The 15280-nt window shown below is 47.1% G+C and overlaps 1 protein-coding gene across 1 annotated transcript in view; it reads right to left on the bottom strand.

Moving 5' to 3' along the window:
- HYDIN (HYDIN axonemal central pair apparatus protein) overlaps positions 1-15280 on the bottom strand; it is a 432285-nt gene that overhangs the window by 62877 nt on the left and 354128 nt on the right. The window contains 9 exon segments of the mRNA XM_060000506.1: positions 1507-1606; positions 3303-3402; positions 7197-7395; positions 8010-8182; positions 8287-8446; positions 11536-11655; positions 12540-12722; positions 12916-13124; positions 15009-15230. Of these exon segments, the coding sequence (XP_059856489.1) occupies positions 1507-1606; positions 3303-3402; positions 7197-7395; positions 8010-8182; positions 8287-8446; positions 11536-11655; positions 12540-12722; positions 12916-13124; positions 15009-15230 (1466 nt within the window).

Here is a 15280-nt window from a genome sequence, read left to right as displayed (position 1 = left end):
GTGCCTGCCATGTCCCCAGCCCTGTTTAACCACTATGCGTAGCAGTGTTCACTGTGCTTTGTACTCTGTGACCACCCCTCCTTAGCCAGGATTGACCAGGCCAAGCATTGGTGCTTGAGGCAAAGACAGCCATCTCTGGCCTGCGGTTAAGAGGGGTCCTTGCAGGAGAGCTGTGTCTAATAGGAACACGTGATGCTGGATAAGGACCAACTAAATCAATTCATTTCTCTCCCTCCCTGTCTCCCTCTCTCTCTTTGTCCCCCTTCCTTCCTCCCTCCCTGCTCTGAGACTGAATGCAGCACACACAGAGGCAACAGTGATGCAGAAGCCAGAGGATCTAAGGGAGGAGAGAAAGGGCGGGGGCAGAAGTCATGCAACAGAGGTGTTCAGAAGTGAGGCCATGGCCCAATGCAGGTGAGGTGAAGGGTCACAGAGAAAAGCTGACTCACGAGATGCCAGGGGGACTGGAGCTGGAGCAAGAAACTGAAGCTGAGGCGAGACACCTGCAGTTGCCGTGGGGACCCACACGTTATCCCCAGTAGGGTCCAGGAGACCTGGCCCTTCGTTGCTATGTGCATGGTGCCTGTGCTTCCTCACTCCCCTGCACATCCCTTCAGTGAACCCTGATCACTTACTCCAACCCAAGGGTGCCTCTGTTCCATGAAGCCTAGAAGAGCAGAGCTAACGCCCTGTCATAATCTAAAACAAAACTCACGACGGGCAGGATTCCAGTTTAGCTTTTATTTATATTTATTTATTTCAATTTAGGGTTCTAAGGAACGGTAGTATTGAGGTGGGACTGCTCTAATTTCGGCAATATTTGAACTAAAGCGAAATTATCATGAATACGCTGAATGCCTCCAGGTCTGCCGGGGGAAGTTCCTTTATCAACTCTGAATTCTTCTGGGGGAGGGATGACCTTCCATAAAATCGACTGGCCATAGGTGCTGGCACTGCCTGAGGGACCTCCTCCCCCCCTGCACCCAGCGTCACGCTTTCCTCTCTGAGGAATCTCCTTTATTTAGTGTTTCATTTTTAATCTCAAGGATGAGCACAAGCTGGAGCTCTATTCCACCAGGCCACCACTTGGAGTCTATAATACAGTAGTTCTTAAAATTAAAAAAGAAAACTGGAAAATCCCTCGGTCTTTACATGAAATCCTATGTAGACTGCCAACTTATGAAACAGAGAGGAGCTGAAAGGAGGGCAGGATGGCTTAAGGCCAGGGCCGCCATCTCCGGTCTCTCACTCCACCCCTAAGACCATACCTCACCCCAGTATCTCCTCCTCCCAACCTCCCCCTGAGGCTCTCCCCCGACCCCCAGACCCCTGTGGCTCCAGGCTATAGAGCAGTTGGGATTCTATTCACCTGAAGCCAAGAGGAGCTAACAGCAGAGATGGTCCTTATGATTTCCCTGATCGACTTTTTAAAAATATCTCTCAGGCAACACACTTCTTGCCATGAGTGGATGTGGATGACCACATGCTGTCTGATTTTTAGGTTACCTGAACATGATCTCGTGTTTCCCACGGTTCTTCAGTTGCAGGGGCTGTTTCACCTCCTCCATGACCCTCACAATCCCAAAATCGAGGCCTCCTTCAGTTCCTGCAGAAGCCAGGGGCCGGGGTGGGGAAGGGTGGGATGAGTGGGCATGGCAGTGAGAAGCAGGGGAGCTTCCAGTTGAAGTTCACACGGAAAATCCACGGCGACAATTTCAGAGAATCTGTTTTCTGAAAACACTGTGCCTAGAAAAGCCTCTTGTGACTGAGCCTTAGTAAACAAACAGACACTGCGCTTGCGCCCGGTTCAGTGGGGTGGCTCCCTCTGGCTTCTATCCTAGGACTACTGTGCTTCCTTTCACGTCTCTCATTAGCTAAAACTCCCAGTGTTGAAAAAGATTTTTGAATCATGTGTATAATATTCAGAATTGGGATATAACGTATACATCTGTATTGTTATACTTTGCATTATGTCATAAACATTTCCCCAAACAATTAAAAACTCCCAATAAGTGTGATTCTTTTTTTTTTTTTTTTTTTTTTTTTTTTTTTGCGGTACGCGGGCCTCTCACTGCTGTGGCCTCTCCCGTTGAGGAGCACAGGCTCCGGATGCGCAGGCCCAGCGGCCACGGCTCACGGGCCCAGCTGCTCCACGGCATGTGGGATCTTCCCGGACCGGGGCACGAACCCACGTCCCCTGCCTCGGCAGGTGGATTCTCAACCACTGCGCCACCAGGGAAGCCCCATAAGTGTGATTTTAATGGCTGTATAATATGGCTGTTTCATAATTTACAATATTATTCCTACAATAATAATATTTCATTATAGATAGACATTTAGGGTATTCCTAATCTTCCATTATTATAAATAATTCTGCAGTAAGTGTTGTTGTACATAAGACTAATGACATCCAGGCAAATATGTAGCTTTAACATTCTACGAGTCTTGCTGAGTAGGAGACCTATCGGAGGAAGGAGGGCCCTAACCTGGGTGTTGGCGCAGTGTGGTAGGCAGGATAATGCCCTGCACCACCCCCACTCCCTCCCCTGCAAGATGTCCACGTCCTAGTCCCTGGAACCTGTAAATATGCTAGCCTACATGGCAAAGGGGAATTACGGTATTAGATGGAATTAAGATTGCTAATCATCTGACTAAAATAATGGAGATTATACTCGATTCTCTGGGTGGGCTCCAAGTAATCACAAAGGTCCTTAAAAGTAGAAGAGGGAGACAGAAGTGGGCGAACCAGAGAGATGGCAGCGTGAGAAGGACCTGACCCAACATTGCTGGCTTTGAAGATGGAGGAAGGGGACCATGAGCTGAGGGACGTGTGTGGCTTCCAGAAGGTGGAGAAGGCAAGGAAACGGGTTCGCCCCCAGAGACTCCAGAAGGGGACGCAGCCCTGCCAACACTTTGCTTTTAGCCCAGTGAGATCCATTTCGGACTGCTGACCTAAAGAACTGTAAGATAATAAATATGTACTGTTTTAAGCCATAAAGTTTGTGGTAATTTGTTAGGGCAGTGATAGAAAAACAACACAGGCAGGCAGATAAGAGCTCACTCTCAGATGACTGTTCAGAAGAGAGCTCTGCAAATTTTATATTTTGACCAAGCCTTGTTGTCTCCAGTTGGAGAAATTAAGATTCATAGTAACATTGCTAACATCACTTGAACTTGCGTGATTACTATTTACCTAAATTCCACCTCTCTCCCCAACAACCACTGATCTTTCTCTACACAAGAAACATATTGCCTAAAAGATGTGACCTCTAAACACCCTTTCCTTGAAGGGGTCAACAGACCTTTGGGGAAGCTGATGTCCAAGGCAACGTCGTAGGACTCTGCAAAGATCAGGATGTTTTCAATCTGAACGACACCAATGAGGTTGTCTGGATCTAAAACCTGTCGGGGTAAGAGAAATTCTTTTGTAAAAGCAAGACCCACAAGGTGCTTGGAGCCTGAACTATGGAACATGCAGGAGGAATCATGAAGAAGGGGCTATGGTAAGGAACATTTTTGAAATGTATTCAGCTTTTGTTTTCACTGAGCATTTGGTAGGATGAGTGTTCTTCGTAACACCCTTTGGGGAAGGCTGGTGTAGACAATCAATACAAGGATGGGGAAATGGGACTGCATTTTCCAACCTGTCCACTTACTGGGTTTCAATTATTTGCATGATTGTCACGACCTTACTGAAGTTTGGGTTGTGAGTGTACATTGCAGGAAAGTGTTCTTTGAACTTTCAAGTCAAATAAACCTGAAGAGCATTTTTCTGACAGTTGAAATGAAAAACACTTATATTCTAAATTATCCTTGCTTTACTAATTTTATAAATCTGAACCGTTCTGTTCTGTCTCTGATTCAACCTGTGAGTCAGATTTTTCATATAAAATAAGTGCTAGATTTTTCATACAAAATAAGCGTTTAATGTTTCTCTTTTGGAAATTTCAGATTTTAAAAAAACGAACATCATTACTATTGGAAATGTGAAAAAAAAGCAAGACTCCTAGCCTCCATCGCCTCCCTGTCCCTTCTGCTGTCACCCCTGGTGGTAGCACCTCCCTCACTGTCCTGAAGAACGTCTGAACTGGTATCAGCTCTCAGCTGGATCCAACTGTTGACTTTTGAGACTACTGATGGGCAATAAAGGGTCTGTGTGTCAAGGGGAAGAGCCACTGGGCAGTGGGTGTGGCCCTCCTGCATCCGCCTGGACACCACCTGCCTCTCTGCTGAAGCCTCAATTTGAAAAACTAAGCAACTAAGTCACCAGCTCCCCATTGCTTGTGTTTTAGGTGCCAACGGGGAAATCTGTAGCTGTCACCAAAAACGTTTTAATGCAGAGTTTCCATCTTATCTTCCATCAAGCATTTTGCCAGTGCTTCACAGAGCAAATCTGACTGCTTAAGTTCACCTTCCTTCTTTTGATGCTCAAACTCTGACAGAGATGACAAGAAGGGCTGGCAGCAGGAGGGAAAAATAAGACAAAGAACTTGGTTTATCAGATCCAGAATTTATATAGTTCTTTTCTACTGATAGTTACCAAGTACCCAGAGCATTCTATTTCCTTTGCTTCCCTGCTTGGGAGTGGGGGGCAATTAAATTTTGTAACTGAGGAAAATAAGAAGGAAAATTTAAGAGGCGCAAAAATCAATTAGAGTTCACCAGAGCGCTTTTCAAAGGGACCAGAAAGCAAGGCATTTCCTCGTGTAGATGTTGAAGGAATGTAACCTGGGGAAGGGAAGCCTTAGACCACTTTGGGGGCCTGAGGGGAGATCCACTATGGCTGCTTTGGTTGGAACATACGGGAATGTGACGTCAGTTGTTAAATTACACAGATGTTTCCATACCAGTTGATAAATAGCTGTCATGAGGACTTCTCCAAGTGTCCCCTTGACGCTTGCCTCCTGCACTCTCACACTTCACCATGGGAAGCCCTGGGATCCCCATGATCCATTAACTAAAGGATGAAGGTGGCACAGCTGGGACCCTACACCTGCTGTGTGGCCTGGATTCATTGTGCAGAGACCCCCGTCTGTGTAGAGACGTGTTAAAAATGCTGACTGTCGGGCTTCCCTGGTGGCGCAGTGGTTGAGAGTCCGCCTGCCGATGCAGAGGACGCGGGTTCGTGCCCCGGTCCGGGAAGATCCCGCGTGCCGCAGAGCGGCTGGGCCCGTGAGCCATGGGCGCTGAGCCTGCGCGTCCGGAGCCTGTGCTCCGCGACGGGAGAGGCCACAACAGTGAGAGGCCCGCGTACCGCAAAAAAAAAAAAAAAAAATGCTGACTGTCATCTCTGGGATTCATATACATTTGCGGATTGAACGAATCTATCAATATCTGTTTTCAGCTATAGGAAGGGCTGTCAGGGGTAGGTGATAAGACAGATTAATGCGATCCATTGACTGGCCCCAAAAAGTAGAAACAGGATTAATGTGTGTAAATTACAGGGAGAACTCTGAGTGCAACCGAACAAGGCATTAACAGTCAGACATGTTCAAAGGAAGATCAGGCTACTTGGAGATACCTGGTAAGTCTTCTATCCCTGGGGGTATTCAAAGAGAAGCTTGGGCGACTTCTTGCTTGTTCCATTATCAGCTCAGCCATCAAAAGTCAGTGACATTCATTCATTCATTCGTTCATTCATTCAACAGATTTTACGGAGTGCCTTTTACATCCAGGCCTGTGCTAGACACTGGGGATATGATAGAGTAGTGAGTTGAATGATGGCCTCCAAAAGGTATGTCCATGTCTTAACCCCTGGAACCTGTGAATGTGACTTCATTTGGAAAAAGAGTCTTTGCAGATGTGATTAAGTTAAAGATCTCTAGACGAGACCATCTTGGATTATCCAGGTGGGCCCTAAATTCAATGACAGTGTCCTTAAAAGAGACAGAAGAGGAGAAGACACAGACGGAGGGAAAGGCCATGCAAAGACTGAGGCAGAGATTACAGTGATGCAGCCACAAGCCAAGGAACATCTGGAGCCACCAGAAGCTGGAAGAGGCAAGGAAGGGTTATTCTCTGGAGCCTTTAGAGGGAGCATGGCCTTGCAGATACCTTGACTTTGAATTTCTGGCCTCCAGAACTGTGAGAGAATAAATGCCTGTTGTTTCAAGCCACTCGTTTGTGGTCATTTGTTACAGCAGCCCTAGGAAACTAATACAGATGATGAGCAATTCAGGCAAGATCTTGCTCCAGTGGAGTTCACGTAAGGAAGTAAAGAAAGAAACAGGATAATGTCCGAATGGGGTGGGTGCTCTGAAGGACAGAAGACAGGGTGAGCGATTGCACATAATGAGATTTCCTCAGTGGGATGATTAGGAAAAGCCAGCTGAGGCAGTGCTGTTGAGCAGACCCTAAGGCAGAAGCCAACCCCCACAGAGAATAGGGACAACATTCCTGGCAGGGGTGCTGCAATGCCAGGGCGCTGAGGCAGGAAAAACCTGATGTGGATACAGAGGCAGGCAGGTACTCAGAAGTAGGTGAGGACCCTGGGCTTTATTCTTAGTACAATGGGAAGACAGCCTAGTGCTTTAGGAAGGAGTGACCTGGTTTGACGGACATTGTAAAGATCCCTCTGGACACCTGTGGGGAGTGGGAAGAGGCAAGCCGGCTAGGAAGCCTCTGTGGAAGTCCAGGTGAGCGACACAGCAAGTGGCCTGCATGAGGGTGGTGGTGGCAGTGCAGACAGGGAAGGGCATGGGCAGGAGATACACTGGGAGACAGAACTGACAAGACTTGTTGGAGGACTGGGATGGAGGGGGAGGCCAACAGGAAAACGGAGGAATCAAGGATGACTCCTGGGTGTCTGCTGGGAGCAACTTGGTGGAGGCTGATGTTTACTGAGTTAGGACTCTGAGGGGTGACTGGGTTTGGGGGTCTTAAATCAGAAATCGAATGCTTCTCGAGGAATAGTAACACCGTTCATTCATTCATTTACTCATTCATCCACTCTGCACTGATTGAGTGCTCCGTTCTTGCCACTGGGAAATCAGCCATGAACAAGACTGCCTTTATGGAGCTTACAGTTGTGAGCAGAGCAGGATATTGTGGGTTGGGGGGCGTCAAACGGGGATCAGATGGGACCGTGTAACACCGAGACCTGGCTTGGTGGGTATGTGTGTGTCGGTGTGTGTGTGTCAGGGAACCCAGTGTGTACATACTTTGGTGACCAAGTCTGAAGACGTATGAAGCCTTACCTCCAACCGAATCGCCTTCTTGATGTTGATGGGTTTGGAGGGTTGGAAGCGCACTTGTAGGCTCTCCTCAGCCTTGGGGGCTATGGTCCCCTGCATCGCGGACACGGTGACGTCTTCGCCCAGGTGCTCCAGGCTGGTGATCCTCCAGGTCAGGGGAAGTAGTGTGATGTTGCGGAGAAGAATTACCTTGAAGTCTTTCCTGCAGAGACCAAGAGAAATTTTGCCAGTTTCAAATGATTTTGATTTATTATGGCAGGTCAGAAAAAGCACGTCTGGTTATTCTATTACTGCTAGTTCACTAATAAGTATTTATCAGGGAATGGGGCCAGCTGTGATGATCAAGGAATGCAGGATACATTATCAACATTCTCTCCCAGCTTCCTCAGAAATAAACATTCTCTATTTAGAGTAATACAATTCCAGTGAATGAATATGTAAGTTCTAGGTTTGGTCTAGTGTTCTGTGTTTGTCCTCTAATTTCTAGAACCAAGATTCTTAACCTTTTAGGGTAATGGACTGAAAATCTGGAAAAAGGTAGTCCTTCTTCTGAGAAAAATTCATATATGCACACACTTGGATCTTAGGGGAGTCCTTAACCATTCTGAAGTCCATTCACTGAACCCAAGGTGACAACCTGTGAACTCAGAGGGTTACTAACTATTCTGATTTGCACAGGACCAGAAGTCTCCCAGGATGCAGGACTTCAAATACTAAAATCAGGCAAGTCCCGAGCAAATCAGGATGAGCTGGTCACCTTAGAACTAAAAGTTCTTTAAACGTCATTCCGGTCCTGGTATCACCCAGAACTCTGACCTGTGCAGCAAGAGCCGGTCAAAATGCAATTGTCTGGGGTCCAGCTCCAGTTCTGGGCGGACCCCCTGGCAGCTTAATTTGAAGACGGCTGGCTTGGGGTTCTCCTTGATGCAGCAGACAATGCTGTCTTCAAAGACACCAACTGCAGTAGGGTAGGCCCAAACGTTCAGCTGCTAATGGGAGAGTCCAAACAAAGTACGTTTATACCGAGGATACCAAGGCCTCAAATTTCCCAAGAAAGCCTTGCCCTGGTAGACTTGTATCCATGTGACTGTACCTGCTTCTCACTGGGTTCCAGAATCATGTTGACAGGCTCCAGGAAGTAGGTGTTTGCTTTGACATCGTTCTGAAAACAGAAGGACACCTCCACGACCATTGGGGAACTGTTGAGGATTGTCAGTGTCTCCATGTTTTCTGGGAACAAGGATGACTTGTACCTGGAAACAAACAAAAATTAGGGATGTGGATGTGAGGACTGGCTGAGAATTCAGGTGGAAAAGGAGACTGTGAGGCGTAAGGCAATTTCAAAGGATGATGTGGCTACACAGAGGCAGTGTCATGGAGGCTAGGAACACAAGCTTTGTAGTTGTGAAGACTTAGAGCTGTGATGTGACCAGCCCCCGCTCCCATCCCAAGCCTTGGTATCCTCATCTCTAAGATGGGATGATAATATCCCTTAGGATTTCCATGACTATTAAATGAAATAGTGCACCTAACGCTCTGAGGACAGCTGCAGATATCAAATACCCAATAAATGGTTGTTATTACTATTGCAAAGATTTCTGACTGAAAAATCTGTAGCTCTCTCCTTCCCAGAGCTTATACTTCCAGGAGAGATGATAATCTGAGCAACGTGTTAGTTCGTATCTGTCTTAGAGATGACCTCATTTACCACCTTCTTCTACACCTGTGCGGGATGCTACTGTTCCGACACGGATTGTAACTGTTCACTGTTACAAGGTTGTTTCTGTTCCCTTAGTGCCTTAGGGAGAGATCCATGGAGTGGAGCACTTTAAGCATTGGAAGCTGCCCAGTTAATGGAACCAAACAGGAAAGGAGCCACAGAAGGCACAAGGAAGATTAATGAACACACACATCGTAGGAGGTCATAGCACAGGAAAGCAGGGCACCATAGTACCCACTGGTGCCCAGAAACAGTCTGAAAAGCTCTCTGGACAGACTAAGATGGAGGAAGGAAGGAGAGGGCATTGCAGAGACTAAGTCAAAGTCCAAGAGACAGAGCACTGTCTGTGTAACTGCCAGAGTGGTGGTGGCCTCCACACCTCGCTGGTAATCACCACGACTGAACACTCTGCTACAAGTTCCATATGTACTAACCAGTTCAGTCTTCCCCAAACTGTGCAGTAGGTGCTATTATTTTCCCACTTTGCAGATGAGGACATTGAGGCTCAGTAAGACTTAAAAGAATAGATGAAGAGGGCTTTCCTGGTGGCATAGTGGTTGAGAATCCGCTTGCCAATGCAGGGGACACGGGCTGGAACCCTGGTCCGGGAAAATCCCACATGCCATGGAGCAACTAAGCCCGTGCGCCACAACTACTGAGCCTGCGCTCTAGAGCCCGCGAGCCACAACTACTGAGCCTGCGTGCCGCAACTACTGAAGCCCACGTGCCTAGAGCCTGTGCTCCGCAACAAGAGAAGTCACCACAATGAGAAGCCCGCGCACTGCAATGAAAAGTAGCCCCTGCTCGCTGCAACTAGAGAAAGCCCACACGCAAAACGAAGACTCAACGCAGCCAGAAAAAGAAAAAGAAAAGAAAAAAGAATAGATGAATAATACTTGTTTCTGGACCACTGTAATTGCCCTCCTGGATCCCCGCTGTCTGGTCCCATATCCTGGTTAATTCCAGTGCAGCTCTGAATACATGCCTCTCTGAATGGCCATCATTTCCCTGAATCCGACCTCCAGGTTGCTCTGTACATCATGTCCATCAACCTGACTCCCACTCCTTCTCTCGCCTAAGTCCTTCTACTGGGCTTTGAAGATCCTCTCCATCAACAGTCAACACCCTTCACCTTCATTTACTAGTTCAGCACCTTAGGAAATAAACTGGTGGTTATGAAGGGAATGGAGAACTAAGTTGGCTCATTAGTTTCACCAAGTAGGCATAGAAATAATCATTCTCTACTTATCACAATAAATGCTAGGCTGAGACCCTGGTTCTATTTTTAGTCTTACCTCCCTGCCTATACACTAAAAAACTTATATATAACTGAAAAAACTAGTATTACTAAATATTTCTGGTCACTGACCTTACCTGGGCCCCTGGTTCTACCTGATAATCTTAATCTATTTCTCTAATATTGTCCCTCTCCCACTTTGCACAAAACCTGTTTCATACCTTCTCCATTTTCTCAACATTTTAAACTTCCTTCCACTTGCCTCACTGTTAGGGATGACCTCACATCATTCATCATGGAGAAAACAGTTCCATGGGAACCTCCTCACCATGCCAGCCAAATCTGTAAACCTACCTGCACCTGAAGCCGTCTCACCTCCCTCCAACCTAGCATGAGATGATGGTCCCTCTTCCTGGCAAAGGCCATCATCTCCACATCTCGTTGTGTTGTTTCAGGGAGCTGCACCATTGTTGGCCCTTACGTGCTCTGGAAACTCTAGCCGCTTCCTTGCTACTTCCCCTTGACATCCAAACATCGTAAGAACAAGAGCGAACGAACAGCCTTCCCTGCACTCCACGTCTCCCTCCCGTCCTCAACTCCCTCCATCTCCCTTCACAGCCAGGCTTTCCCAAAGAGCTATCTCCACACTCTGTCTCCATTCTCTCACTTCCCACTGACTCCTCAACTCACGTTACCTGGGCTTCATCCTCAGAAATCCCCCACAAAGGGCTCTTGCTGAGCCTCCTATGGCTTCCATGTTGTTGAACCCTGTGGACGCTGATGTTCTCATCTTTCCGCCCTCTCTGCCGCAATCAACATAGCTGACCACACCCTCTTCTCATGGCTCCATGACACCACCCTTTCTTGGTTTCCACCCATAGCTCTGGCCCTCTTTCTTATCTTCTTTGCTGGCCTCTCCTCTTGTGAGCGGTGGAGTCCTTTGAGGCTCCAACCATGGTCCTTCTCTCCTTACTGTGTCCTCTCATCTTAGGTGGTCTCATCCACACCTGTGGCTTTTGTTGTCTTGAAGATAGGCTCTCCTCTGAGAACCAAAACCGTATAGACTATGCCCTGCTTTACGTGGCTACTGGCTGTATCTCCCAAGCATCTCAAACTTAACATATCCCAAAGTGCACACTTGACCCTACCTTCCCCTACCAAAACCTGGTCTTCTTCCAGCTTCCCCATCTGGGAAAATGGCACCCCCATTCATTTGGGACCTTAGCAGAAACTTGGGGCACAAGAACCCAGTTCTCCTGATTTGTGGTTCTGGGCTAACTGAGGCAATGTTAGTAAAAGCTACGTCTCCATAGGAACCCTGCTTGTCCTATTCATGAGTCCAACCCAGGGGTCTGAAATCTGCTTTGAAATAATGGAACACTTACTTATCTCTTGGTTTTCCACAAAGCAGTGGCCCGAAGTAAAACCTCTCCAGGCTCACAATATACTTCTTAAAGATGACCTCATTCGCCTTCATGTCCCTCTTGTGCTGAGGGAAGACCACTCTGAACACAGGGGAGGAAGAGGAGAGGAGAGTTGTCTGAATTGCCTCCACACGAGGTACACATGAACCCAACACTCTTTGTTCAGCAAAGGGTCCAGGTGTCTGGAGACAGAACGACTCTTAATTTGAGGACATTTATTGAGCCTTTATTCCTGTACCCTCCCATCCCCAACCCCGAGTGAAGATAGTACAGTTTGAACTTGAGAAAAAAGATTCCCAGTGGTGTCTTTCACCGCTGATGATGGGTGAGCTGGATCCTTTATCAGCTGATGGGGCTGATGATGGAGCGGAGCTGGATTTCCTGTTCTAGTGTGCCCAGCTAGAAAAAGTCCTGAGAAACCCTATGGAAAACTAGTTCTGGTGGATCTTAACCAGCTTCTGAATTCGCTGTCCAACGTGGTCCCTTGGCGAGAACTGCAAAAAAGCTCCTCTCGGTGGACAAGCTATAAAAGGCCCCACTAGCTTGCTCAGTCAGGTGCCTTTATGTGGTGCATAAGGGACTCAGTGTTTGGTAGCTCAGGGAAAAATCTCCTGCCTGTGGAGATTCACATATATATGGATATTACAGGATAAAAAGTCCTACAGTAAACACAAAATCTGTTTACATTTGCTATATAGTTAAATAAGCAAACTAACTTGTCACAGGAAGACTTTTCCCCCCTCTTCACTCCTATTAACTTTCTCTTTATTTCAGTCTCATGGTACCATATCATTCCTGTGACTTAGTCAATGTCACAGGACTTTGACTTTGGAGCCCAGTACAAGAGGGCCTGAGATGCTGTCCCAGTTCCACATTTGTATTAAGAGGCATCTGGTTCAGGGCACCATGGGGGAAAATGAAAATGTATCTGTCAACCTTTTCTTTTCAAAACAAAGTACACTTACTTTGGGTCTTGGCAAATGTATGGGTAAGTGCAGACACCTCGGCAATAAAGCTGGTATTGGCGGTGAGTTCCAAGGATCTCAAAGTTAAACGTTTGGTCAAAGATCCCAAGATCATTGGAAGAGAAGTGCACTTGCAATGTCACCTCACCGTTGGCTGGTACGATCCACCGGAAATGGTTCAGTCTGAAAATGAACACAGGCTTTTAAAGTGAGAACGCTTCCTTCGGGCCAAGAGAAGACAGGATTGGTGCCTGGGAGGAGTCTGGTCCTGCTGGGGTTATAGGCATGACCGCCCTGTTCCCATCTGGTGCTGTGACAGCCACACCCTCCATCTGGGGCTTCAGCCTTCCCCTCCCTGGGCTGCTCCGAGGCGCACCTGGGGAATTTCTCCTGTGAATGCTGCTCAGAGAGGTTGTTCTCCTCTATGTCTGACAGGGGAGCAGTGGTTCCAGAGGTTCCCCCAGAAAGGCCCTTCCTGTCGGAGGCCGTGCGACGTTTCTCCTTCTGAGTCTCGCGGGTCTGATCTGTTTTTTCTTTAGTTTTCTGTCTGCTCCCCTTAGATGAGGTGGTCTGCTCCTCCTGGGTCTTAATTAAAAATGAGCACCGGGTCTTAAACATTCATCTTATGAACACAGGAGCAGGAGACAGAGACGCCCATGCCATGTGCCTACAGTCTGCGGTGACTGCGCTGCAGGTTCAGGAGGCTGGAGGCTGCCTAGAGCAGCAGGGCCCAGCCTATGACACTAGGGTACAAGGGAAGAGGTAGAGTGGAGAGAGTCTAGTGCTCTCCTTGGCACCTCATTCCCTGAGGAGGAGGCCAAAACTCTAGAGAACGCTTGAAGCTGGCAGGGAGTATGTTCCTATATTGCATTTTGTTGTTGCGTTTCCTTAATATCTTTTAATCTAGACCCCTCCCTCCCTCCCAATCACACTGACTTTTGGCAGAGACCAGATCCGTATTCTTACAGAATACTCCATAGCCTGCAAATTTCCTAACTATTCTCAGAGTGTCATTTAACTTATTCCTTTATTTGCCGCATTTCATGTAAACTGAAAATTAGATTTAAAAGCTTGATTAGATTCAGAGATGATGCTGTGTACACCGCACTCCATCACGATGGGAGACAAAATGTCAGGCTGACCCCTGATTATAGACGCAAAGTGTGTCTGTGTGGCTGCAGCGGTGCCCGCCAGATCGTGGCCATGACAAAGTGGACCTTCCCCTTTGTAACCAGCCGGTCACCTGTGGGGTGATGCTCTGGCTCAGAGTGAGAGTCTTGTTCCCTGACAAACCAGCACTGTGGGTATCCATTGGCGCTCCTTAATCAATTATGTCCTTGGGTACACCAGTACTTTTTAAATTCTACCATGCCTCCTATAATTTTAGCTGCCATTCTTCTAGAAAGAAGCGCTTTCCTTCATCCGTTGGAGATGAACTAGAGTTTCTCCTAAAACCGTAAGTTAAAGAATGCTAAACTCTTGCCTCTTAGTGGTCAGTTTTCAGAAAAGAGGTTGGTGTAACAGTCACCTCTGATGGTGGCAATATTTTCTTCTTTATCTTTTTTATTGGACTCTGCTCAAGTAAGGCCTGCCCACCAATGCTGGGACCTCAGATGTTGATTTCCGACTTACTTATTAAACTGAAGTTTGGGGCTCTCTGTTACCTAACTGAGCTGTAGGCAGGTGCTAGAGGTGACTTTATTTGCTGCTGATTTTATTTGTTTTTTGCTGACATGCATGGTTTATACGAAGGAGGCTGTGTGGGGAGATTCAAATTTTGGGCCCCCATGCTCCTCTGGGAATAAAAAGCCCCTCCCTAATTTTTAATATCCATGCATTCTGCATATGATCGGTCAAATCTATTTTCGCTTTGTGATTTATTCCACTAATTGTATATGTAATATATATTTTCTACTTTTACATGATTTCATTTTGATTGCTTATATTTTTAATCCAGGTGGAATTAATCTTACTGTATTGTGTCAGGCAAGGAGATTAAAAAGCAACTTTATCCAAAATATCCAATCTTCCCCATATAATTTCTTTAATAATCTGTCCTTTCTCTAATGGTGCGTGTTGCCTTAACTTGTATCTGTTGATGCTTGTATTCTTATGCACTGTGTAAATTACCTTGGATTCACAATACATTCTGATATCTCTTTAAAAGAGATAGTTTTGCTGCTTACTTTTTCTTGCAGATGAGCTGCAGAGTGATTCGTCAAGTTCCCTAAACCATCCACAGGAATTGCAAAGGTTGGAAGGTAAGAATCGGTCATTTTCAGTCTCTTCTTAGGGGAGTAGGAAGAGTCAGACCTGGGGAAGGTGCAGCTTAGGGAGGCTCAGGCAGAATCCCCAGAGAGTAGAGGGAAACACCCCAGTGAGCACGACACCCAACACTGCTTTTTCTGGCCACGTGGAGGGCCCGACTGAACTCCCGCCAAGGTCAGGAGGACAAGCTGCTCCCTTTACCTTTGAGGAGGCTGGGGTGGCTGAAAGCTCTGCTTCTGCTTCCATTTCTCTTTTCTCCTCCATCAGGGAGAGCTCTTTGGACGGTAGAGTTACAAACATGAAATGCTCCAGGATTTCTGTCATGGCCAAAGGCAGCCGCTTCACAGGGTAGGAGATGAGTGAGAATAAGGTAGGCGGCGGGATGGGTGGTCCAGAGGACCCCAGGCCCAAGAGGTCTAGGATCTAAAGGAAAAGCCCAAGATTAATTTCCTGTGCAGAGGGTGGGCTACCCC

This window comes from Delphinus delphis, chromosome 20, assembly GCF_949987515.2.
Source record: "Delphinus delphis chromosome 20, mDelDel1.2, whole genome shotgun sequence".
In the NCBI taxonomy this organism is placed as follows: Eukaryota; Metazoa; Chordata; class Mammalia; order Artiodactyla; family Delphinidae; genus Delphinus; species Delphinus delphis.
The sequence above is the reverse complement of the archived record's forward strand: the minus strand, read 5'-3'. Positions and strand labels throughout refer to the sequence as shown.